The 27825-nt window shown below is 42.1% G+C and overlaps 1 protein-coding gene across 2 annotated transcripts in view; it reads right to left on the reverse strand.

Moving 5' to 3' along the window:
• Positions 1–26536, reverse strand: part of epha7 (eph receptor A7) — a 95717-nt gene extending 69181 nt beyond the window's left edge. For both annotated transcript variants that reach the window (XM_073492415.1, XM_073492413.1), the window contains exons 1-4: positions 26416–26536; positions 24797–24861; positions 23575–24244; positions 3359–3514 (exon numbers count right to left, since the gene is read on the reverse strand). In XM_073492415.1, coding sequence (XP_073348516.1) covers positions 3359–3514; positions 23575–24244; positions 24797–24861; positions 26416–26509 — 985 coding nt within the window. In that variant the 5' untranslated portion in view covers positions 26510–26536. The remainder of the gene's footprint in view (positions 1–3358; positions 3515–23574; positions 24245–24796; positions 24862–26415) is intronic.
• Positions 26537–27825: the final 1289 nt, after the last annotated feature.

Below are 27825 nucleotides of genomic sequence, written 5' to 3' on the forward strand. Positions count from 1 at the left end.
CTCATAGACACATTCTTAATCTCTGTGTGCCAGAGATCCATCTCACTGTTTTGCTAAGGCCTACGTTATGGTGGCTTTACAAACCCCATTTAAAAAAATCTGTCAATCAAGCTATTTGTTCAGGCACTGCAAATTCATTTTCAATTACTATTCACTCCTGGTCTGGATAAGGCTTGAAATCACAGTGACGATTGGTCACACTGACTTAATCCAGTGATGAATGAGGAAATGCACGTACAAAAAGCTGTGCAAAAATTGTGTCGGGTGAATGAGGAAAAGGGTGAAGCTATTCATACAAGTTAAAAATACATATTTACATATAATGGTATGGGGTCATCAAGTGTAGACCCCGAGTTAATGAAAATGAATAATGGAAAGTGTGCATTAGGCAACTTCAGTAATTACTGCACTACTTGGCCAAGGTGATTACCCAGAAGGGAACAGCCAGAGGACACTGCAAAGAAGTGGGAACTTTCTCCTGTTCTGCCACTGCATGTGAGTCTTGCCCTTGATCAGTGGGAGATGTTAAAGTGAAGCGTTAACATCCGATTAGGATGGTTGGAGGAGTGAGTAATGGACCTGTCTTTTAGAACAGGATCTGTATGGTTGCCTCCGTGATATACACAGAGATTGGTGGTTTGTGGCCACTGGCCGGCCTCAAATTTACTTAGCTTGACTTTTGTCCTTATTTGCGTCAGGCATTAATGGGAATAAACCAGAGCAGAATCACATCATCAGGCCATTTCCCCTTTTTCATGTGTAAAACTACTGTTCTAGATTTGCTAAAGATTTGTTTGTGCCAAGAAATCAAGAAAAATGCCATAAAGCTGTTGTGTATCAGGTTGACTTAATATGTATTGATATGTGGATAAGCAATGTCTAGCCACTATTTTGGGTCATTGATCCAGTTGGAAAGGGGAAGACTGAAGGGGCATGACAACTGATCAACTGATGACTGATCAACCATAATTTCTCAAGGTGTCACGAATGGTCAGGTTCAGACAAGGTTGCAAAATAATCAGTAGACATGGCTATAAAACAAATGTTTGTTTAAAGGGACTCTGTGGAACTGGAAGCTGGTTGCTAGTTTATAGCCCTGTTCACACTGCACTTACAAGGCGGGAATCATGCGCCAATATTCTGCCTCATTGTCTGTGTGAAAGTTACAGAGGCAGAGAAGGGGGACAGTTTCGTTCCGCCTCTGATCCGCCTCTGGAGGTAGTATCGGAGCTGCGTGACGCGATTCAGAGCAAAAAACTTTAACTCACATGTCTTTGTCGCCTTCCACTATAGTGTTGTTATAGTTACTGTCTCTGGCAACTTGTTTTGAAAAAAACTTTCCCCCAGAAAACAGCATCCCTCCCCGCGAGTGAGAGAGTCAGACAGCGTCCTGTTTACTGATGGAGATTATGTAATTATGTAATTTAGAGTGAAAAATGTAACTTTGTCACTTTCCAGGATGCATGGTGGGTCAGGATCTCAATCACAACACATTATAACAGCATCCATATGATTATAAACAGTCAGCGGGTACATGTTTAGATTAACAGGTGGACACTGGAGGAAACATGTTAAAACACACGGATGTCAACATCATGATGTGTACCATCATGCCTCTCTTGGTTCCGCAATGCCGGCATGCTGTACGAAATGACACACTGGAGCAGCTTTACTAATGTTAGCTACTCTATTAGCAGAGCAGAGAGAGGCACTGGGCCAGGCACTCAAAATGTGCATAAAGTAACATTGTTTGGAAAATCTGACCCAAGTCCTCCACAAAGAAATCCACAGGCTAGAGCATAAATCCAGCCCACTATTTTAGCACTGGGGCAAAAAAGGAAACGGCTGACTCTCTGGACAGTCCACTTGCTACCATACTGAGGGAGCAGATGCAAATGCTGAAAACATTTCTTTCAGACTTTCCAAGCATTGAGAGAAAAACGGCCAGTCAAAATGCAAATAGAAGGCTGATGTCTCAATGATAGATAATGTTTGTGGGAAATTGTCGCTCATTAATAATGAGAGAGGAATAACTTTCTTACATAAGTTATGATATTAAAACGTTTTCTTGCAACCCTCTATTCTAATTAAAACAGTTGGCAAGATATTTTCTCCTGATAATATATTTTCACTTTCATGTAAGATCAGCAGAAACATTATTTTTCCGCAAAAGTGGAATTAAAGAATGTAAGAAAAGGTGCGACAAGAGTTTGGGGCAGGCCGCGACAGAGATGCTGCTCGACGAGCTGCTTCACACACACCCATAAATGACAAAGAACCATTTTTCATGTGATATTTACAACATTAACTCCAGTCTGTATAATCTTCTCTTTGATTCTTTGATTTAATGCATAGACAAGCCAATGCAGCACTAAAACATTCCACTACTTGCATAATATCTCACCAGCAGTCTCTCTCTGTCACACACACTCACACACACACACACACACACACACACACACACACACACACATACATACATTAGGGATTCTGACTTGGCCTACTTTAGGTGTTCAGGGAAAAAGCAGCAGGATGTGAGCGAGGCATGCTGATTTTCCCCCATAAGCATGTCGGTTTTTGTTGTTTTTAATCAACAGAAAACGGTACAAACCACAAAATGAAATGTTAATTTATCCGCTCCCTTTCTTAATTTATATATCAGAAAAAGAATGACAGAGGTATGTAAATAGCAACCACAAGCCTGTGGGCCTTTCCAGTCTTGTGTAACTTACATTATCGGTAGAACGAAGACACACAGATAAGGTGCAGAGATTATGTTTACGGTTGCTGTTCACCTCCAGAGATAAAGAAGTGCTAACATTGCCCTGCTGGGGTGTGCCACTACCCCTGAACAGTAGCTGTACGCAGTGGGAGGGAAAAAAAACATCCAGCAGCACCTGGAATGACCGTGTTTTAGAACGGATTTAGAAGCAAATCAGCTCCACCCTTCAGTCTGAATCCCCCGGCCTGTGTAAATAAGCCATCAATGGCTGTCACATAACTGCTACACTGGCCAGGACAAATGAAGATGCAGGGTGCTGCCTGGGCTGCCGCTGCTGACTGTAATTGCAATCTTTCAGACGGGAAATGGCAAATTGCTCCTCTCATCATTAGCAACCAGCTAAGACAGAAAACAGACACGCAAGCCTGCAAACATAATTATAATGACATACTGGGAGGCAGAGGAACTGCTTTGGAACACATCTGGGGCTTTCATGAGATCACTGCATACACACTGAACAGGTCTGGCGTGGGCTCAGGAGTGTGTTTTCTTTCCCTTGCATGTGTGGCTGTTTAAATTCAGATCCCACCAAGTGATCTGCACTGTGTTTACCTAGCCACGGTATGGCAGACTTACTTGTGCAGGCCACAGATGGAGGGTCAGAAAGGGCCCGGTAGTAGCCATCCTCACAGTCACAGCGCCAGGAGCCCTCGCGGTCGTTGAAGCTGTGTGCAGGACAACGAGAGCACTGAAGGTCCTGGGAGGAAGACTTGTAGAAACCACGACCGCATGCTGCAGAAGGAAGAAAAAGAGAATGAGGCTGAGGAAAAGAGAGCCAATAAAAACAAATGTATAAACCCTGGACAGACATGTAGGGATCTGATATGATTCATCAGTCAGCCCCAAAACTCTGCATATTGAAATTACATAGAAAAAACATGTGGAGTGTGGTGCTTAATCTCACAATTTGTCATATTAATTTTTGTGAAAAACTGAGAAAGGGCAGTAAAGAGTTATTTAAATGAGTCAGTGCCAAAACCTTTTTTAACAATGAAGCTAAGTTTAGAGGTAGGTCCCTGCACAAAATCTGAATTTGTGTAGCAGAACTTGGTTAGAGTCTATCTAGGCCAGATTTCATAATAAAGTCCCTGTTCCCTGAGCTACATACACACACAAAACAAAAACTATACAAACTAGTTGATGAATAATAATCAAGTCAGAAAAATAAACTATTCATGATGTAGTGTTGCGGATGAGGAAAGAAGCTGCGCTGTAGTCTTGTGGTACAGCAGCAGATACTTCTGTATCTTTTGCCAGTAACCAACATTAATAAAGGGTGAATTTATAGTTATAACTATGTTGTAATACAATGCTTTATAAACCATTTATTGAGCAATTGCAAAGGTTTATAAATGTCATTTTCAACTCCATAATGGCCATCTAAATGTTAGAAGACCTACACAGTATTTATCAAACATTTACACAGTATTTATCAAACATTTACATAAGTATTATGAACATCAGTTATACATTTACAATGCATTTGCTTAGTAAATGGTTTAAAAAGCATTGCATTGTTGTTACATTGAAATAAATATGAACTATTGTTTAATAAACTACAAGTTTACATTTTATTCGTGATGGTTATAATAGAGTGATACAAACCCTGCTTCTGTCTGCAGATACCAGATTACTGAGCAGCTTCTTTCCTCAAGCTGTGAGACTCCTGAACTCATCCTCAACTATGAAAAGTGTTACCACAGGGTTATTCATTAATTATCTAATTAGTTTTTGTGATTGCTTATTTATTTAAAGTATTTTTGGCTGTGTTTTGTTTGAACAGGATTATTGCCTGGCTTCGACATTAACTGCTCATGCATAGGGAAGTTAGCTCATATGTTAAAAGAAAAAACATGTTACATTCTTGAAATTACTATTTGAAAATTTACTATTTTTGTGCTTTTCACACTGGTGGGGGCCACAGCTCATCTTTACCCCTGGGCTCCCTAATAGATTAATACGGCCATGGTGGAAAAAAGAAAAGAAAACTCAATAGATCTGTGAAATTCTCACAGCATTTTTTATTTAGTAAACCTGAGCTAAGCCTGGTTCACACAGGGTTATATTCACTGTTGATCTCAGCAGTCATTACAAATCACTGAATGTCTCGAGGTGATATTAGTCCTGTGCAAACAAAGTCTGAACGCTTCTTTGCTTCACACCTGGATTCCCATCATGAAGAGGGCATGACAGAACAAACCGTTGCGTTCACATCTTACAGCAGCCAGTATTTGAATGATCCTGCCCCCCCGGGCCTCATCAAGCAAGCTGAGCCATGAAACGGCATGGCAAGCCTCATGTTGAAGCATTAGCCCAGGGATAAACTGCAACCTCTCACTTTGAGAAGAAAATAACAAGGCTATTTTTATTCTGATGAATCCTCAGGTCACTAAAGAGGTCTGACTTGTTTATAACAAGTCCTATCTCTGAGACCAAACATTCTTCAGTAGAGCAGAGAGATAAGAGTACACATCCAACTCAAGCACATGGATCATTTCAACATTGTACCTTTGACCAAGACGGTAAACAAACCTCAGACTGATACGACTATCAAGAGAGACTCATCACTGCCTCTGTTTTGAGACAGTAATTTAAGAATTAATCTTAAATCCAAAATAATTCACAGATTTTTCTCACATCACAGCTGATCCTCTATTCCCAAAAGAGCCATAAAAGCAAGTAATGAAACAGCAAACAAAATACAGTGATTCATAGCAACCTCGCCCTGAATCGCATGCATTTGTCAAGTTAATGTTTAAATATCACTAAGGAGTAAACTATATATTCCAGGTCTGGCCGTTTTAGCCTTGAAGTCGACTAATCTGTTGTGTGCAAAACAGAGCTAAGCCTGGTGAAAAACTGCAATCTAGGGCCACCTGATTTCTTAAACAACCTGCAAGAAATCTATAGTTCTGTGAATAGCTCTGCATACAAACTATCAAATTACACCAAAAATGCATTTTTCATGAGCCACTGAGGAAAATGAGCAATGATTTTCATACTGGGCACCCCCCATTACAGATCTCGCTTCTGCTTCTTTTTTATTTCCTTTTTCCGGGGGGATATATTGGCCACCACCCCCTGTGACAGGTCCGGAATAAGAAGGATAAAGGCATCCGAGTTTTGTTGTTCAACCACTTCCAGAGCGACACGAAGAGGAGGCTCGGGGTATCCCCATTCCAGCTACATGAAAGCCCTGTCATTCTGCATTTATTGCACTGCCACAGCCTCCTGGAACAAGACCTTTTTTCCATGAGGGAAAAGTACATGATTTTATCTCTAATCTTTCTTTACCTTTTCTAGCCAGTAATTGAAAACAGAGCCATCAGGAGGCTGCAAGCGGTGGGTTTGAATGCTGACCAGGCGGAACATACAGAGTATACAAGTGCTTACTCATCATATTTAGCTGCTTTTTTCCTGTATGTACAGTTGAGATGAACATCTGACAAACAGCAAAGGGAACCATGTCTAGGTGCAGAATCTGATACGCAGTGTAAACACTCCCCTGTGGATGTTGATAATGACACTGAAGGGCTTTCTCCAGCAGGTTAAAGACTGGCTAGATCCCGTCTAAGACCGTGATTTCTCCCACCATGCCGAGCTGTTTAAACATTCTGATAAGCCAGCGTGTCTGTTTGCCTTTGGGTTTTCTGCGAGCTCCTCTGCTGGGTGGCCAGTGTGCAGAGTGGGAAAGCCCTGCAGGGACCGGGTCTATCTCCCATCGCGACCACCACTCCAGCAGACCAGAAGATCCACTGGGGGGGTGCTTTGGAAAGTAAATACAGCTATACTTGGAAAATCTAATTTATTACAACGTGACTCTTATTTTCAAAGCTTTAAAAGCACTTGCATTTTCTTTGCATTTTCTCCCTTATTTACTATTTGAATAACCAAACTCAGGGTACCAGCCAATAACATATACAACTGATCTAACAACGTTTCTCTTAAAGTTGTGTAAAAATAATTTAGATTATGCGTTACATAATGTAGGCTGGAAACTAGAAATCAAATCTTCATGCAACATAGTATTAGCAGCCTCTACGAACACCACGGCAGTGCTGAAGAGACCAAAGAGAACGTTGATGGAGGAAGCTAAGAAGAGAAAAAAAGCCAGCGACCATCAAGAGGCAAGAGACAAAAGTCTCACACTGGCTTAAGTTGTTAGCAACAGCTTTGCTAAATGAAAGGCTGTAGGCAGACGTAGAGCTGGACTTTGCTATTGAATAGTAAGTAATATTAGCTGGCTTAGAGCATGCATGTTTACTTCAAGACATATGTTTTCAAGACATAACATTGTTGTGAAGTGCAGTTTGTAGTTAGCATGTAATGCTACATAACATCTGATAAATTGTCACAGAAACCTGGGATTTATATTTTGCACAGTGGTGTCGCCAAATTGCACAAAATATGAATTTCAACATAATGTTGCTTTAATATGACCAGTACGTAATGGTCAGTGTTGGTTCCCATGCTGATGAAACTGTCGACTTGTTAACAACCTGTCTGATCACCTTTCTTGCCCCATTTCAACTCACTGTCGCAAAATTGCCAGGTTGCCCAATCTCAGACATTGACTGAGGTGTGTCCAGTGTTATCATAACTGACACAAACAAACTATAAAAATAAAACCCTTGTTTTAATAAACTGAACATGCCCTTTAATGCAAGCAAAACACACTGCATATTTTTTCTATGCTGTTGTCAGCAAAGCGCATGTGTTTATCAGTGCGTCCGACTGGCTTTGGCACCCGGAAATGTTTACAGAAGCAACAAGGCGGCAAATGAGGCCTCAAAAATCGAATGCCTGCATGACACAGGCAAGTAAGTGTTTCTGCAGCACTCCCCACCACTGGCAGTGCATTGAGTGACAAGTACAAACACAGCCATCCCGACCCAGCATTCCTGTCCCAGCGGCAGCAGCAGCAGTATTACAGCACACACTGACTCGCTGCTGGCGAGTTTTCGTTCCTGGCACCAGATGCTGAAGAGAAACTCTTCTTCTGAGACACCGAGATGGGATGATAGCAAGTGAGAGGTTCTTTGTCAACTGTCCCTGCAGCAACACTTTGCTTCTGAGTGGAAATATCTACAAAGCAATTACACCAACTCAGATCACCCAGTAGCCTTCTTAACTGACAGCATGACTAACACCTTACTGTCAAACACTGACGCATAAACATGTTTAAACATTGCACTAAAAGACTCTTTAGTACCTGCACAAGAGGATGTAGTGCTCAACATCTAATTACATTAGTAAGGATAAAGTGCCTAATAGTGACTCTTTGAAAAAAAAAAAGGCCATTTATGTAAGTCTGGTCTGCTTCTGCACAGATAAAGGCCAATCAATGCCTTGTGCTTGTAGACACGAGCCTGTTAAAAAAGCTCAGCATCAGACACAACAGCCGGCTTATTTACGACACTAAGAAATTAGTCAGTCCTCAGAGAAGTGGGCCGAGGTTAAGCAGAGAGAAAAAAATACAAGTCTTACATTCCAGCCAGCTCCTCGGCAGGCTACAGAGCCAGCATCTGTAATTTCCCTTCCAGTGGTCAAGCACTTTCATTCAGTGATGTGTGTGGGGACAAGCTGCAGTCAGCAATTTTACACAGAGAAAAAGGGAGCCTGAGAAAGGAGAGGTCCTCAGAGAAGTAGGATAGAGATAATCAAACGCTCCTGCGACTGTAAAGTCTCAATCTCAGCACACACTGGCCCAAATAATAAAACAAAGTCTCCTTATCTTATGCAGACATGCATACACAAAAAAGGGGGAAAACCAATTTCTCTATTTTTGTAAGATCTTGGTTTATTTCTCTTTCCTCCGAGCTGAGCTTCTTAACATTCTTGAATTACATCCAATTTCGCTCACGCTTTGGCAGTGTCATGACACTCCGGGTGAGGGACAGCGAGGGAGGTGAGAGAGCGCCAATGACTCCTTATGCGACAGCCTGACATATCCCTTACTGGCCAAAATAGAAAATAATCATTTCCCTTGTCTGGGGGTGACGCCATGGCACTTGGTGGTTTTTTTTTTTTCCCTCAGTTAATCTTGTGCCTTTGCAAACAGATCCAAGTCCAAATTTGCCCTTTTGGGTTTCTGTGTAGTGTCCTATTTTCTGGGGAGGGTTAGTTAACCGAAATATGTCCATTGCAGAAAGAATCTGTCAAGTATCAAATATGACCAGGAATGCTTGGTCAGAATCTGTGAGACCCTTGTGGAAGAGGGGATCACAATATTGTGGATCCTCCAGGCTTTGCAGATGCAAAAGGTATTTTTAAAGGTTTATGGATACCAAGCAGTAAAATCCATTTTTTATTTTAGTATTGGCACTAAAACTCAGGTATCATAGTAGTCTCACATAGCCAGGCCTATCTCCACAGCGTTCTGTCAGGGCTAGAGCTGGCTCCAATACTCATTCTGGTAATGGGAAAAACGCAATCACATGTGTCCTGGGCAGAGCTAAACCCAGGGTGCAGCAATGGTGCCCTGTCAGCAAAATAGTGTCAGGGGAACTTGTTTTTCACATGGGGAGGCGAGCCCTGGCATTAAAATGGCTAAATTCCCTAAAAATAAAAGGAAGCAGATGCTAGCTTGTTCACGTTCATATGGTTAGCAACCAGGTTAGGGTTACAGTAACGTGCCAATTTCAGCGTCTAAATTGCTAGCTTGGAAGTTGCTCTTTTATGTAGCAACTGGGATTTTAAAAACAGTAACACAGAGACAATGCAAGGGAGAGAGTGCCCAGTGAATTCCTTTATGCCAACTGTCTACACCCGGTGAGTCAGACGAGTACCATAGTGGAACCTGTGTTGAAACATTTAAAATAATGCAAGTCCCTAGTGTTCACAGAACACTGGAAAACAATGCTTCCTGATCACTTTTAACCCACAAATCCAATCAAGGTTACCGTCCTTATTGTGACCGAAAGCCTCAATGTGACAGTTTTGAATCCGACCGAAAGATTTTACATCAGATTCCGACAGATCTGACTCAGTTTATACTACATTGGGTGTCTGCATAGACAGTTGTGTTCCCCAACATGCAGTCGGCACATTCACAACGCTGGACTGACCACAGATGTGGAAGGTAAAATGTGAACTTTAGGTTTCAAATATCAATATGTATTGTTTTGGCATTGGTACAGCGTCTCAGATATTAAACTGGTGCCAGGATCAAAAAGACTTCTAATGATACCCTGTCTTGGAGAAACTGGAAGTTGAGTTTCCTTACTTGCTTACAACCCACAAATCCAATCAAGGTTACAATCCTTATTACTACTAAGCATGGAGGAGTCTAGACGTCCAAGCAGGGCAGCTGGGATATTGAGTTTCTCCCCATTTGTCTCAATATTGCAGCAGACGGGGCTCAGAGTGAGCTCCAGTGTGCGAATGTGGAAGATTCCCTTTGTTTTTTGCAGAGGCCAGAGTGAGAATGACTAGTGTGGGCCTTTCTGTCTCCACAGTCCTAGCATGATGAGTCCTGTCAGGGCCGGGCCTACCCCCTTCTCCTGCTGCCCTCCCGTCCGGCCTGATTATGTGTTAAATCCGCCTGTGTGTCGGGATGGATGTGGAAAGAATGCGCGCTGAAAGGAGCCGAGCGGGGCCGCGGAGACCCGGAGAGAGCAGCCTGGAGATAGCACCCCATTAGAGTGATAAAAGAGGCAGAGGGAGGAGAGCAGCCGACAGGACCAACATGCAGGCCCTGCCACTGATGAATGCCAGGTGGAATGGGTCAAGCACGATAAAGGAAACAGTTTATTTTCTTTTTTCAAAAAAACACCATTTGTTTCTGTGAAACACTCGCCATGGCCGCTGCTGTTCTGATAGGGAAATGTCTTTATAAATATCATCTCTAAACACAGGCCTGGTATGATGGGAGTCTGTTGCCTATTGTTTAGCATGTTTCCACCAAGTGTTTTTTCCTTTGTCTGCGTGATTCAGACATCCGAAGCTTAGCCTGCCTCTATGCAAAACAGACCTGGGTATCCTTTGATCTCTAACTAATTTCTCAGTATTACAGTACATTATAGAGGGATTAAAGTGATCGCAAAATGTTACTTTTTTGCAGTACCTTAGTTTGGAATACAAACATGTTAATTCCTATATGCTGATGAGGGCCCATGGGACGTGATCAAAAGCTGCAGAAAAAAAGCTGATTGGTGATCCTGACTTCAGATTATTTTATCACAGATGTTTTCTACAAATCTTTTCTTTTTGTTCTTTTTTCTTTTTTAAATTTAACAAAAGAAGCCAAGATGAAAGGCTTACCAACCATGCAGAGCGGGCAACAGCCCCAGGCCCCCAGAGCTCAAGGGCCACAAAAGCTACACCACTAAAGCAGGTTATTGATAGGGGCCCTAACTTGAAAAGGGTCCTATGTCAAAACTTTGTTTTAGACTCTTCAATTTATGAGAGCTGTGGGTCTACAGTATGTTGTAAGTTCCTGTATTAATGTTTTAACCCTCAAAGACTCTCCTGTATTAATTTTGTTTATCCTACCATATTCTCTCAGGTGCCATACATCATTTATCTCAGGAGAACATACAGTTTCAGTCTGGTTCATTTAAAGTCCCAATTTGGCTTTTGCTTTGTCTCAGAATGGATTAATTTAACACCACCAAAAACGCCAGTGACCTCAGACTAAACCTCAGCAAGTTTTCTTTTGTTTTTTTTTAATTATAAAGATGCACTTGGAGGTTTTAGATTTACATATGAACTTTTGTCTACATCTGACCTTTTCTAAGCAGGTTCCAGCAAGTTATTATAATATTATCCTAAATCGCAAAACAGGTGTAATCCTATATTTAAGTCACTGACCATGTAGATGTGTCAAAAAAAAGTTCTTGGTGTAAAATGTAATAGTTAACTAAATCAGAACAGAGGACACTGAAGCAAACATGAAAAGAGAAATATATTATCCATTAAAAATGAGAAACAAAAGTAGCGTGGCTACAACCTCTGCCCATTGGCCCAGAGGTAGGAACTACATGGGTTTCTTTTACAAATCCATGCTGCTGAATGTGATGATGTAATCACGTTCATTTTAGACAAAATATTGATATAAAACAAAATAAAACACAAGCAGCCACACAAGAAATTTGTAAAATTGAAATAATTACTGAAGAACTGCTTGTTTAAAGAATGAGTAAACAAGATTGACACTGATTTGAGTCTGAGCAGAAATCTGATGCCAGCTTGTGGAACTTGACAATGTGCTGTAGACACATTTCAGCAGGATAACAAAACAGGAGAGCAATCCAGGTGTCGTGTCCAATGAGGAAGGAAATATTAAAAAGCACATGTTTTGTATGCCTGATGAAGGCCTTGTGGTCCATACATGTTTTTTTCTTTTACTGATTTGAAATTTTATTTTATTTTTTTTTTTAGTGAAGGACTTTTTAAAATGCATTCCTCGTATGACACATATTCTTATATTTGGAGTGCCTGCATTGCCTTCATGTTTATATGAAATACAACACAACTTCTATCTACATTGCATTAGCAACCATTCATCTCTTTTACTTACAAGTCAGCTGGTGCTGAATAAATATTCCTGATGCCCAGGTCTACCTGTGAAAAACAAAGGACTTCTCTCCCTCTTACTCATCTGATCGCTTCTATTACACTGCAATCCGTAGTTAATACTGCCATAAACATTCGCTGTCAGCTATTTCAAAATACCCTGTGTCTAGCTGGATGTTCAGACAACCATGAAATGCTATTTAAAAACCCAACTCCTGCTTTATGTTTTTCGGTTTTACTTTCAGGGCATACGATTAGGACCATGACCGTGCGTTCCGACTGTAGAGAAGGATGTCAATAGCTCACACAGAGCTTATTTCTCATGCATTAATGTAGCCGGGGGCCTATGTGTGTTGCTCTGATTAGATGTGACTTATGTTCTCTGCCTCAATAAATAGTAGGCCTTAGTGTGGACATTCATCAGGCTGTGTTTACTGGCATTTTCTGCATACTGAACTATGGCTGCATCTCTTTTATGGACTAAAGCCTGTGGTGTTTTCCTCTGCAATGTAAGAAGCAGTACGTCTTGTGAGTAATTTCACACGGGCAGGCGGACCTGGGGAAAATCTGAGCTGAGTATATTTCTTCGACTTGAAAAGCTCAGGACAGCTCAATTGATCTCATCTTGCAGGTGATGTGTGGACTGTTGTAGCTGCAAAGGTTTTAGAGAAATCAAGTGCACCTTGAAGGAAGACATGAGTTATTTATTAAGCTCACTGCAGTGCTGACTAACATTTTCTTTCTAGCTTGGCATAATCTAAATGGCATTTTAAAAAAGCATTTTGTTATGTTAAAGAATTTTAGTAGTAAATACTTGCAAGTATACTTTTTTCAGCCCTGTCACCAGGATAAAATTCAACATTTGTAAGTGAGAAACCTCTGAATATCTTAAAGGAGACCTCGGACCAATTTCCAGGCATGTTTGTGTCGACCAAAGCAGGTTCTTTAAGCAAAACATTTTCTTTTCCTAACCCTTACCAAGCGAGTTTTGTGCCTTAACCTAACCAGACCATAAGCACACAGCATCGTCACAACATAAAATAGTAAATCACTGCATCTCTTGCAAGACCCACCCTACTCTGCCTCTGATTAGCTTGCGTCTATCATTTTCGTACGATAGGTGCCTTCTCTCTGTAAAAGAAACAGGATAATTTCCAGTCATGTTTGTGGCCACAAAAAACAGATGTTTTTGACGGGAAGTCTGCACACGTCCAGCTGTGTTTGTGGTGACCAAAACAGGTATTTTAAGCCAGAACATGATGTTTTCCTAATCCTAACCAAGTGGTTTTCGTGTCTAAACCTAACCAGACCATAAGCAGTGTTGTCACAACATTAAATTGAAAATTGAACCTAATGTAAATTTTCCACATTTTCGTGGTTTGCAGGACCGCACATTACTCTGGCCACTGGCGTTGACTTTTTCCCTCCTCAAATACTGTGTGTTTTGATTTTTAGTCACAGATGCAACAAAAGAAGCAGCAGGTGTTTGTCATTTTTTCTTTTTCCTCTGAGCCTGTTGCACTGCTCAAAATCTTTTTTTCTTTTTCAATAAAGAGAGAGATGCTCAGCAGCTCGTTTTTTTTTCTAGCAGACATGTTAATCTCCGACCTATGAGAGACAAGGCGCCTATCCAGCTCCAGGAATCAGTGGCAGATCACACAAAGAGAAGGAAAAGAAGTGAGGCCATCCTGAAAATCTCCTCACGGGATGGACATAGAGTTTTGAACAAGCTCATTTCGAACACCTCCCGTGTGTTTCAGAAGGAGGGAATCTCGGACATAGCTACAATAAGGCCCCCAAAAAAGTGAGATTAATAGGAGCTGTTGAAACACAACTTAAAACGGCAAAAAAAAAAATCTGATGTCATATGGTGCTGGATCCTCCCTCCACCCCACACATACTTGGAATGGCTGCTACTGCACTCCACACATACAGACAACCGAGCCATTCATCCGAGGTACCTGTGCTTAGCGGGAGATAAGTAGCTTTCCATGAGAAACAAAGAGAAGATTAGCATTCCCTTACACTGTGTTGGAGGGCATGCAGCTTTGCCCTCTGAGCAGAGAAACCCCAAAGGAAGTGCCTGCTCACTTGTTCACAGCAAAGATCAAAGCCAGACACTGATTAAGTTATACTAAAATTGAAGCTAATGTTCCTGCTATGGTGCTATAGCCAGGCCATGCAGTTTGACATGAAAGTGGCACAATTAGGAATTAAACAGCAAACTAATGAACACCTGTTTTCTCTTTAAACCCTCCTGCTGATTTACTACATGGCTTTGGAGGTGGAAAATAAGGGCATTTGAAGATTAAACCCACATCAGTAAATTTACAGCCTCTCAATCAGCCTGAGCAGCAACTGTAGCTCAAGTCTACACACACTCCTTCTTTAAGCTATCGTGTGGAGTGAACTTTTTGAAATGGATTCTCAGTGACATGGAAAATGTCCCTACCTAATCGTCTTTTGTTTAGTTCATTTAACTCACACAGAAACAGGAGAAAGGGCCCTTAAGGCCAGCCAGGCGGCTACCTTTAATGGATGAGGTGGTCAGCTCTAAAAAGGGAGCCGTGCTAAAAGACATCACAGATGAGGGGAGGACTCTGCATGGTGGGGATGAAAGCACAGGGTCCAAAGGTCTCACCCATCCAAAGCCCCCTGCAGCCCAAGCGAAATCGGCACTGAAAATGTCCACAGTCAGCAACTGAGCATTATCTCTGAATTGTGCCAGTGCCTACCAACCCTCCTGATCCAGGCCCCTCCCATCCAAATCCACCACAAACAGCCCCCGCTCTGCTCCCAGAGCTGTGACAGAAAGGAATGAAACAATGTCAAACTAGCTGCTCGTCACTGCTGTGGCCTCCCCTGACACAAAGACATCGGCTGGGCCTCAGATGCCTACAAGGGCTTGTGCAGATCTGGATTACTCTTGAAAGAAGTAGTTCACCCAAAAATGAAAATTCAGTCATTATCTACTCACACCCATGCTGATGGAAAATCAGGTGAAGTTTCATTGTCCACAAAACATTTCTGGAGCTTCACAGCAAAACAGTGTTACAGAACAGTGTATTATCCTAAACAGCTGAGGTAGCTGGGGACTGCATGCAGTTTGGCTGGCGTAATCCATATCTGTGGAAGCCACGAAATCCCAAATTGATTTGAAAGACGTTATTTACACCTTCTATGTGCGATCAAACTCATGCACCTACTGAATTTTGTGGCTTTCAGGAACTTGGATTATGCTGGATGAGTTTTTAACTGGTGTTTTTTGTTTTTTTTGTTTTTTGAAAACAAGTCCCCATCTACTTCAGTTGTTTAGCAGAATGCTGCAACACTTTTTGCTCTGAAGCTCCAGAAATGTTTTGATGACTACGTACCTTCACCCTTTCTCCTGCAGCATGGGGGTGAGTGGATAATAACTTCATTTGATTTTTGGGTGAATTTGTCATTTAAAGGATTAGTTAATCTGAATAAATAAAAAAAATAAAATTTCCATAATATCAAGCTGTTCTGGTATTCTAAATTGGCACAAAGACAGGAACTTATAATGAATATTTTCCTGATTTTTGACATTTTATAGACCAAATGATGAATCAAATAGTCTAGGAAATAACTGAAGATGATGAATCATTTGATTAGCTCTTAAATTGTTTGTTCTCCCACTCTGGTTATGCAAACACTGGATGCCTCCTGTTGTGCCAAGCTGTCTTCATTTTAACACAACTCTCTGGAAGAAACAGCAGAATTTCCTGCTACTGACCCATCCATAGCACATTTTGACTTCTGCTTCCTCTGCTCTGGATGTAAGTGGGAAAAAGTGTGAAGTTATGTAATAAGTTATTGATTCTCCTTTTAAAAGAAGATTGAAGTAGTGAGCCAGTGGTCTAAAGCATCCCGGAGGAGCAGCTCCACTGACAACAGGGCCCTCCCTGCTGCCTCTTAAGGTGGCGAGACCCGGAGCAGAGTCACATATCACTTTCACCCTCATGCCACAGGGACACAAGACAGAACACCAAAGACATTGTCTTCTGACATAGAGTTCGCCTGTCTGATCGCATCCCTCTCAAGCAGTCAGCAGGCAAGCAATTACAAAAAAGACATCTGCGCCACAGTTTGGATAGCTAAAACGGGCAAAAGCTTAGAATTGCAAGAGGTATGGAAGCAGGGATCGATGGAGATGTCTGAACCTGTTAGTGCAAGTGGAGATGAGGGCCGCTGCACTGCGGGGAGGGCTCTTTTGTCATGCAGGGAGAGGGGGCCGGAGAGGTTACTCTTGTGGCGATCAGGGGTCAACTGCTACGATCATCCATCTTCCTTCTTGACAGTGTCCTGTCAGCCAGGGCGCTCATGTTACTGAACACAACAGACAGGCCTCCATTGTAGTGCTATGCCGGTCTGCAGCCATGTGTAAATGAAGTTAATATTCACTGACCTGATGCATGGCCAAATGTAGACCCTGGTGTCACCTTGGAAATAACGCTATCTGACACAAAGTGGTGGAGGTCCCCCTTTTGAGGGGTTAACAAAGTCACCTACCAGTATGGCTGACCATATGCCTTTTTTTGAATGAGGGCTATTTACTTGGATTCTGTCTATTCATGTGAAGCAACGTAGGGTCCCAAATGTGGACTGGCAGGTCAAATTCCAAAACCTGGATACTGAGGAGTCATTATTCCCCTGTTTTTTCTTTCCAACTTGAAAGAGTATTCAGATGCTGGTTGACACAAATTTCATCTAAAATTGCATTTTTCTTCATCAATCAATCAAAGTAGAACGCACACACACCAAGCTAGCTCATTTGCATCAAGGGTAAAGAACAACAATAAATCTTTTTTCACCTTTGAGTTTTCACAACCTGTTTCTGGCACTGTACAGCCTGTAGTCTACTCTAGTGTTGCGCTCTGTCCTGAGTGAGTGAGACACGCACAGAGAAATGGAGAAGACAAAGACATACATCCTGGAAAAGAGAATTCCTGTTTCTTCGGAAATTTTTAAAGGAAGGGGCGTGCATTTCATAAAATCTGCTGTGTCAAGTCTATCACAGGGCCACACCAAAGTCAATCACCATTGACAGGCTAACAAACATAGGGCAGCAGCATGCACAGACTCGCTACGGGGCAGGGGCCCTAAGCGAAACATGACAAGGTCTCAAGGTTGGCAAGTGTCCTTATTGGATACCGATACTCAATTTTTGTAAAAAATAAAATAAAATAATAATTCCAATATCGATATATTACAACATGTCTAGTACCCCTGACATGTCAACTGGTGTCGTTACAGTGTTACAGTACAAAAAATTTGTCTAGAGAAAACATATGTTTTACTGAATACTGAGAAAAACAGGGCTCAAGAGCTAAAAGAACCATAGGGTTTCATATACTTGGAAAGAATCTTTTAATACTGTTTTCTGAAGGTTTGTACGCCTACAGCACTGAACTAAGCCTCTCCATCAGCCCGCTTGATATTCATGTATGCATGAGTCAGTAGCTGTAGTTTATCAGCAGGGGTGAGAGACAAACCCATTACCAGTGACCAGACACTGCAGCCTTGGGTACTTCTTTAAGATCACCTCTCTGTGCTGAGATTGTGTGATCTGGATCCATCTTTACTTCATTATGATGTCTACAAATCCAAAACCAGTGAGAGCAAATATTTCTGTTTTCTTGACTTTGTTTCAGCATTCGGGCAGTTTATATGAATATAACTTTGAGACAAATATTAATCAAGCCAAACAAGTTTGTGAATGAGCCTCCTGGTGGACCATTGCATGTAAAAAGAGGCATGTGTACTTAATTTGATGTGCTGACAGGGCAGTCAGATCGCACAGAAAGAGCTGCTGGCCTGGCATGCTTTTGCAAGTGTATCCCAGGAAACAACTTCTTCTTGCTTTTACTTCTCATTTGAAAGTGTATTGGATGTGGAAGAAAAGTAAATACTCTCTATTGCACCTTGCCAAAGCACAGTTTCAAATATTCTGCCTTTTCTAATTGTAACTGTGATTTAGTCTCTACTAATGAGTAGGAACTAGATAAAGGACAAGAACTGCACTGGAATTTGTTGATATCTCAGGTCACGAGGACAAGTCTACATCTGTTCTCAGTAGAACACCTACAACTGAAAGAGCTGAAAACAGTTTAAATAATCAATGAATATCCCAACAGAAAATGTATCTTCAACAATTTTGAGAGGCAGTTAAATGCTCAAGTAATTTTCTAAGCACAAATTGGACAACCTTGGTGCCAAATGGCTGCCACAACGTCGCCATTTTTTCAACCTAAATATATGTATAGCTATAACCTAATCTAATTTTGTCCTGTTTTAGTGATAGTACACCAAATATAATTGGGTTTGGACTGTTGGTTCGAATAAAACAACACATTCTTAGATGTAGACATGGGTTATTAATATGTGGTAGGCATCTTACAAAATGTGTTGACATTATATAGAGCAAGCAATTCATTGAAAAATTAAAGTTAAATACAATAAAAAAATACATTAATTACATTTAATAATTATTAAAAAATAGTTTTAGCAGAGAATAGTACCATCACCAGAACCTAAGATGATGTCTTCAGATTGTTTTGTTTTATCCATACATCAATCCAAAACCAAACACACTGCATTTATAATAGTTTAACACAGAGAAAAGTAGTAAATGCTAATATTTGTGATGCTGGAACCAGAAGTATTTGGCAATTGATTTGACGTATGACTGATTGAACATTTTAGTTTCTCCAGATCTAACGTCTCTTCCCCTAAGTGATCAATATTAGGACACTGTCACTTGTATTGGTAGTAAGATTCTGAGCAGAGAATACCACATCTGTGTGTCTGACTGCTACCTGCCAGGCTGAGACAACAAGCAGGAAAAGCCCTGGGCTGTGTAAGAATGCTACTATTCACAGGAAGCAGACACTGGCAGTGACAGGACGAGCTCCCATCCATCACCAATTTATTTCAATCTTGAGTGATTTAGGTCTATTTGGGTCTCCTGTGGATTCAGCGCACACCTGTCATTTGCATAATTAAGTTCTGGAGCAGTTGTAAAAGACAGCCATTTGGTGTATTAAATTCACACCTTATCAATCAGGGGAGCATCAAGATGTATGAGGACCTCCTGACTCCTAGCTTCCTGGCTTCATTTGAAATGCTAAGTGCAGCTTTTTCTGCGGGGCTGGAGCTGCCTGGTGGCCTCCATAGACGTTAGCTGTCGTGGTCAGACCCCAACCGCTCAGCCCCATCCCTCAGGGGTTCAATCATCAATCAGTCTCCAACTAACTTCTGTCCAACACCCTGACAGTTAAGATGGATGATGCCAGCGTCTACAAGTTGCTGTATCCTCTCATTAATTCGCTTGTTAGCATGCACCACTAGCAGTGAGATACAGCCTGTTTTAACTGTTTTCCACCACATAGAGGCATCTCCCTCATTTGGTAGAGGGTCAACAGTTAATCATTTCTCAGGCACTGGTTACTTAGTGCCACAATGATGGGATGTGTCAAAATCGGACAACATACATTCCCGGGATTGAGTGAAACAAAGACGCCAATGTCCTCCCACAAGGGCCCTCTCTCTGTCTAAACGACTCTGTGGCTCCATTGCATCCAGCGGCCAGCGCTAAACAAGACCAGCGGATGAATGGGCGCTATTTTCACAACACGCACTTCTTCGCAAAATGAAGGCTGCGCAGGCTGCGGGGACACTTCAACTGGCCTTTTTCAACACCCATTACACTGAGACCACTGAACGCAGCGGGTGGAGAAGAAGAGTGACATTTACTGCTGCAGATTGCCACACAAAGAGTTAAAGAGCGACAGAAGGAGGGGGGGTGTAGGCCGACAGACAAGGGGTCCCTCTTTGCTGACGGTGATGAATGAGTGGATCACAACACGTTCGGCGGAGGCCTTTGCATCCACAGAGGGGGCTCCTCAAATGACATGACTGACAGCTCAACTCGCTTACTCCACCTGCACCCACCCTCCAGCTGAATATTTCACTCAGCGGCCATGTTATAATCATAGCACAGTGCAGATACTAAAATAGGACAGAGTCTGTCTTAAGGCATCAGCATGCCTCAAAAGAAGTGCCTGTCAAATCGTTCAACGCCTTCAGCGTCTGAAACCCTCTGCCCACACACCTTTCTCACGTCACAACTTGGTAGGCTGAGGATTAGGGTTAGGGTGAGTCCAACGCTTGAAAGGGAAACTTTGCCCACTTTCAACCAGTCTTGCATAAGGGATAGACAGATTATTGGCCTGGCCAATTACCTGGGCTGATATGAAGTATTTTTCTGATTGTCGTGTCAGTGATTTTTCTGTCAGAATGCTAATAAAATAAACTTATTTAAAAATGTACTACTTTGTCTCTGATGCAACATCCTCTCACACAATGTCTATCACAACACTATCTGATCACATCACAATTAATAGCCTATAATCAATAAAATAATATGAATTGTAACTAGTAACTAAATGTATCAAATAAATGCAGTGGAGAGGAAGTATGGAGTAGCAGAAAAAGGAAATCCTCAAGTAAAGTACCTGAAATTTGTACTTTAGAGCAGTAGTTGAGTAAATTGTACTTGGGTTCATTCTATCACTGGTTGTTTTAAATTTTGACCCTAAGATTATTAATTTTTACTGCAAATGAATATCGGTGTCAGATATCTGTTATCCGTCTCCTTGATTTCTGATAATTGGTAATGGTATCAGCCCGTAAAAAAGACATATCAGTCAGCCCCATTGTATCACTTCATTGTTGGTAGTATATGCAAATGAACAATGGTAAACATTTGCCTGTAAATGAAGCTAAACTAGCTATTTAGCAGATTTTAGGGCTGTTATATCAACTACAGATTGTACTTTTGCATTTTTGTCCACGGACACAGAAAGCATAGCTGCATCAAGAGATCTTTTCCAGCTGTGAAATACTTCCATTCCATTTGAGCATGTAGGGAGATTAAATCTACAGAAAATGTCTGAACTGTGAAAATGTGCTGTTTTGGTTGGTTGCGGTGGAGTCACAGGTGTGTGACAGCACTGGATATTTTTTAAGGGGACCTCGGGACAATTTCCAGCCGTGTTTGTTACAACAACAAAAACAATTATATTTTGGACGAGAACTCGGAACATCTCCAGCTGTGTTTGTGGTAATCAAAACATGATCTTGTCCTAACCCTAACCAAGTGTTTTTCATGCCTAAACCTAACCAGACCATAAGCACAGCGTCGTCACGAGATAAAATCAGTAATTAAACCTAAACAAAAGTAACGTTTCAACGTATCCTTGGTTTGCAGAAGTGTACACTGTCAACATTTATTCTGGTGATTGGGTTGCTTTCTGTGTGTACAAATGAGCACTCTGCACTTTCATCTCTATTCTTAAACAGTTCTTTGCATCATCATCCACTCTATGAAGGCACGCTTTTCACCCCATCTTTCACCCCGTCCATGAAGAACTGGTACAGACACTTTGTCCTTTATGCGAGTTCAGATCACACTTTAGACAAATTAGTTTGTTTGAACTCTTTATACTTAAGGTGCTGCATTGCCACCAAGCACCATTATAAAGATGTACAGTACTTTTACACCACTGAGACAAGCCAGTCCAAGGTCCAAATGCCAGGATTCCACATTTTTACCGGTCACAGCCACTTGGACTTATTGCTCTGCTGTTCGGCTGATAGAAATACTTTGAATAGCTTTTAGATTGTGCTGGGGGAAACTACTGAATGGACAATTTAATGTCAGTGGAGCTGCTGGAAGAAGTGCTGATGGTGCACCATGATGCTCATTTTATTTAGATTAACTACCCCTTAATACAAAGGCTTCTCATGCCTCAGTGGAGATAAAGCTCATAAAGGTGCAGTGTCAAGACTGGAATTTGATCCACGTACACATTACGGAGCCTTCCTCACACTTTAAACAACCCGAGGCCAGGTTCACCATGTTGCTGCCTCTATTTCGGCAATTGTTTTAGTTGACATGTGAACAGATTAATTAATAGAGAGAGGCAACAGTCTTCTGTTCTGAGAGCGTAATAACAAGAAAAGGTAGCTAAAATTACTTTGTCAAGTTAGAGCTATTGGTTGTTGCTGCATAGCTCTCTCTCTCTCTCGGAGGAAATAAATGTGGGCTTCTCTTCCACCAAAGGGCACAACTGGATCTCTCGTCTATGCATATTAAAATAACAAGAACAATAAGAAGGAGGTCCGCGGGGTTGAATCAGCGATAGCCTGCTAACATTAGAGACATAGCACAACTTGAGGCGGGCTGTGTTGCTCTAAATTACATGGCCTAATATATTTCATTAACACACCTCCCTCGGTGGGGTCCCTAATGGATGACAGCGTGGCATAAAAGCTCGTCTGCCAGGGACACTAATTTGTTCTTAGATGCATTCCATTCAATTATTACTGGCTGCTGCTCCTCGTAAGCTGCTTAGATTGAGGTTGCCCGCTTTGCCAAAAAAAAAGGCAGCCTTGGCTGACAAGGCAGGCCACTTAAGTTCTGTGACCTAAGTCACCCCTTCTAATCCATAGTGATTTTTATCTTTCAAGTCAGGTGGCCACTGAAAATAATCCTCTGAGCAGTTGAAGTAACAGAAAGCATGTTATTGTTAATTGTAGCGGCACGATCCAGCAGCACAACAATGCAAAAATGAGCCACGGCGAGGCTGTTATTTGCCTTCCTGTTAGGCTCCTTCATAAATATCCTGAGGCCTAAATGCCACAGTGCGACAGCTATTTGTTTCCCTCTCTGTCAGGGTCATTTGGCCACGGCAGAAAGATACTGAGAGACTGGCTGGACTTCCTCTAGACCTGTATATTCTGATGGTGATTGTCTTGGCTCCTTGCCAGTAGGAGCTGGAGCTGAGGAGCTAAACTCAAGTTATTATTTAATCCCAGTGTCAACAGAATCATGGCTATAAATTAAGGGGCTTGTAATCAATTAACATGGATTCCAATTATTACACTAGGGATGTTTGGCCTCAGTACTTTATCCATCTCTGCTGCCATCAGATCAGCTGCTTTAATCCCATTTGCCAACACAACTTCTCATTCATTCATTTCAGTCATTTACCTGTTCTGCATAATCAAATCACAAATACTCCCCAGTTTTTTGCACATTGTTTTTTTTTTTTTTTGGCACACCTCTTGTTGTGTGAAATCCAGGATCAGGACGCTCCTGACTGGTTTCTGAAGGTAAATTCAGTAAAACAATAACTTTGAGTCAATGAAATGACAACAAAGAACATGACAGTAAAGGAACAGGCACTCACGTTCACATGCGTCTCCTTTCTGATGAAATCCAGCCTTGCATATACATTTCCCAATGGGCACCAGCCATTCCCCTTCAGCGCTGCAGTGCATTTTGGGGGAGTTTTCGGCCTCCTCCTCGGCGTCGCTCACGCACATGCCCTCGACCTCCACCAGCGAGGAGAACTCAGATCCTGTCACGGTGTCTGGGAACGTGGCCAGGTTCTCAATGATAGACCAACACTTCTTGTAATAAACTTTGACAGAGACCAGGGCGATACACGCCCCTACATCCTGGAAGGCCAGGTAGAAGCCACGTCTGGACAGGGGGCCAATGATTCGCACTTCTGTATTCAGCTTCATCTTCCTCTCGCCCAGGTCGCCCTGGGTGAAGCTTTCATCTGCTGCAATCGTGTCAATTTTCACGTACTGGTTCTCCCGTAGGCTCCTGCCCACCTCTGAATCTGTTTCCTGGTAATACAAGTTGAACGTCTCCTTGCAAGTTCCCACCACACCGGGTAGGCTGTTACAATCCCTCAAGGTGAACTTCAATTCAACAAAAATTCTCTGGGCATTGCCCTTCTCTATCCAGTTAGTCCGAAGCCAGTTATTCTGATTCGGCTCCATGACTTGACAAACCTGGTAAGTGCGAATGGGTGTGTAGTTCTCATCCAAGCCGCTGATCTCTTCCCACTGAAAGAAAGAATACATTTGTAAACGAATACATCCGTGGGGTGTGTAATATTAAAGATATGGAAGTAGACATCTAATGATCACACTGGATGTGATTATATATATAATATGACAAAGGTAGATGAAAAATGGTCGTTTCAGACACAGTGAACTACAGTGAATGAAGGAAGATAGCGGTTGCATTTTGTTTATCACATAACCACATTTTAAAGGATGACTGTGCTCAGTTTATCTGTTTCTGCTCACATTATTTATTTAAAAACTTACTCACAGCCTGCTTTTAATCAGACCAGCAAGTTTTGGTGGTTTGCCTAAGGCCTTTGTGCTCTGAATGTCAAAAGCCGGGAGAGTTTAGTCACAAAAACAACCTCTTGCATTATTTTTCTTTTATTCTGGACTTTTGTGAGCTGGGAATTTTAGGTTACAGATCCTTTACATCTTGTTTAGGTATTATTGTTCCTCTCACAGATGTGGGACATCAGAGAAAGCTGGTAAAAATATAGACATGGGGTGAGTGTGTGTGCCAGCGATGCAGAGATTCTGCAGACTTACCCCATTGGGAGGATAGGAGATCCACTCCAGTTCTGTCTGCTGTGCCTTGGAGTCCAGCAGAATCACTAGTGACAGGAGAAGCAGGTGGTTAAATCTCACCGGGCTGGGTTTTACTGATAGGCCACACATCGATATCTATAGCGAATATAACCGTGACCTAATTTCTAGCAGCAGCAGCAGCTAAAGCAAAAAACAGTGGATATAATACACTGCAGCAGACAGGTCCTCCTGACGGCGGGGGAACTTTCTGGGAGACAAATGTAGACAATGACAGTGTGCACAAAGAAGGAAAACACACATCAGAGTGTGACGGGGATCACTGCGTGTGAGATTTAAGAACATTAATCTTTTACATTTGGGTTTATTTAACGCATCAGTTTATTAAAACTCAATTGTGGAGTTGTTGCGTTAAGGTCACGGCGGCGGCGGCGGCGGCGGCTGCTTCCATCCCGACGCACATACAGTACCATGCGCTTCAGCTCAGGAATAATTTTTTAACTACAAAACTACATGAAACCAGTTCACAGGCAGTTTGTTTGCAGTTTTTATCTGAGGGAGATTTGTCGAACCAGCCTGTTTTATGATCTGGGAGCGTTCGCGAGCGCAGCGCGGCACCACGGCGGCTTTCATAAAAATGAAGTTGTTCTAATAATATTTAATATCAGAGGAGAGCTCCACCACGAGAGAGGGGAGCAGGCAGGACGCACCGCCGTGATTAAAAAAAAATATGCCATGTTATATTTTACAGGATTCTGCCTGATAATATCTGTGAAACCCCGCATAAACATAGACACGGAGGATTTACGACTCATATCTGCTGTTACATCCAGCCCGCGCTCGGTTATTTCACTGTAGTTTCGCTGGTGAGAACATCACTACCTGCCCTGTGATTTTCTGTTTTACGCATATAACAATAAGATTAATTAAAACAGAATTCGATCAACTAAAAGTGCCAATTTTCATCCATTTGGAGTTATTTTTATCAGCCTCTTATTTTGGTGTTTTATAGCCTTGATTCTGGTCAGTTTGAGTGTCTGAGGCAGATTACAGCTCCGCATCAATCTACTGTACCTTCCTCTCAAGAAACAAGAGCAGACAGGACTGTTGGAGCCGAGGCCACTTTGGAGGAAATAACCTTCCGAAACTGCGTCCAGATAGACGGCTCACTCTCTCGCTCACTCTCGCACAGCCAGGCGAGCCTGCTGGGACGATCGATCCGCTGATATTACCCAGTTTGTCGTGATAGATTGTTAATCTTTAACGAGGCAGGCTAGTTATGCCGATAGTGCACTGGCGCTGGGGAGAAATAAAAACAAGAGCTCTTGCGTCTAATCCGTGTTGTACAGCGCTTAATTGCCGTGCGTAAAAACACCGAGAGGTCGCTCGCAAACAGCCCGGGAGCACAGCGCTGTCATCCCCGCACACCGGCCTCATCTGGCCACAGAAAACATCCACCTTTTGAGTTCATAAAGATGGCAAATAAAAAAACCTAAAATGCAAGAATAAAAAAGCCAAGCTCTGTTGTGCTGCTGTACTGCTTGTTTGGACACATCTCTGTTAATTCTGGAGGGTGTCTTCCAAATGCGGCGGGATGAAGAGTCCAAACTTTAAGAACTTACCTTCCTTCGCATTCTGTGCTTCCCCGCTGTCTACATAACAGCATAAATGAAGGCAAAATGTAATCCACAAACACGGGATGGACCTGGAGAGCATGGTGCAGCCGCGGATATCAATCTAGACCGTAACTCGCTTTGCCACCGTCTCGCGTGCTTCCCATTGACGACACTAAACCGGCTCTATGTACAACAATCCGCTGGTCCCCACTCAAATAGCGTCTGCTGCCGCTGGGAGGAGACTGTGGCTCCGGGGATGTCAGTCAGGTAGAGAGGCGGAGGCATCGTCCAATCGTAACGCGGGGCAGGAAACGTAACGGAGATGGGGAACCAATAGGCGCGTGGAGGTGGAGCGGTTTGGGGGGAATGCACGACGGAGGAAATGTTGTCACAACTCGGTTCAGAAATGTTTGGTTTTCTTCAGGAAAAGGCCGAGGGATGCTCTGGACACGCACACACACGCATGCACACACACGCAGGCACGCACACACACACACACACACACACACACACACACACACTACGCCAGGAGGATTTTTAGTGGTTGAAATAGAAGCTCTGAGAAACAGAGAGCTTCACAGTCTGAAAGTTTGTTTCAGTGTCCTGTTCGTCACAATCTGATACTTAGTTAAATGCTCATCTGTTCACAGTCATATCTGTTCTAACACTCACACTTTCATCCAAACACACATTTGTCACCTCTCTCGAGCCAGCAGAAGCATTCTGTTTTCTCATATTTCCTCTGTTTACTGACATATGACAGACTTCATGTTGCAGTGCTCACTGCTTCATAGTTCTGCATTATATTAAATACAGATTAAGACTCACTGTCGTGCTGGCAGATCAACTATGTAGAGAGGGCCAGCTATGTTGGTGGCCAGAGGGAGGAGGAGGTGGGGTGCTATTGGGCAGCTGTCGATGAGGGCCTCCACATGGACAAAAGCTTTTAAATCTTAGTTTTCTAGACAGACAGACAGACAGACAGACAGATAGATAGATAGATAGATAGATAGATAGATAGATAGATAGATAGATAGATAGATAGATTTTAAATTACTTTGATAAAGTATTTAGAATATACATATACTAACATAGATGTATGTATTATCAGATCAGATGTTTTTTTGTTGTTGTTTTATCTGATGAATAACATACTGTAACTTTAAAATGTACTACTTTGGCTCTGATGCAGCATGCAATCTGCAGAGTAACGTAACTTGTAATCCAATCCACTATGTCCACTATGATGAAGATCTGACATAGCTTTTACTTAATATGTGACATCATCATGATTATGGTTGAGGAAGAATTAATTTCCCTTACTTTATTTAAAGTACCAATACATTAATATCAAAACACTTCATTTCAATTAAAAGGTATGGTATTTAAACATTTTCTCAATAATACGTTTATCAG

This window comes from Pagrus major, chromosome 22, assembly GCF_040436345.1.
Source record: "Pagrus major chromosome 22, Pma_NU_1.0".
Classification (NCBI taxonomy): domain Eukaryota; kingdom Metazoa; phylum Chordata; class Actinopteri; order Spariformes; family Sparidae; genus Pagrus; species Pagrus major.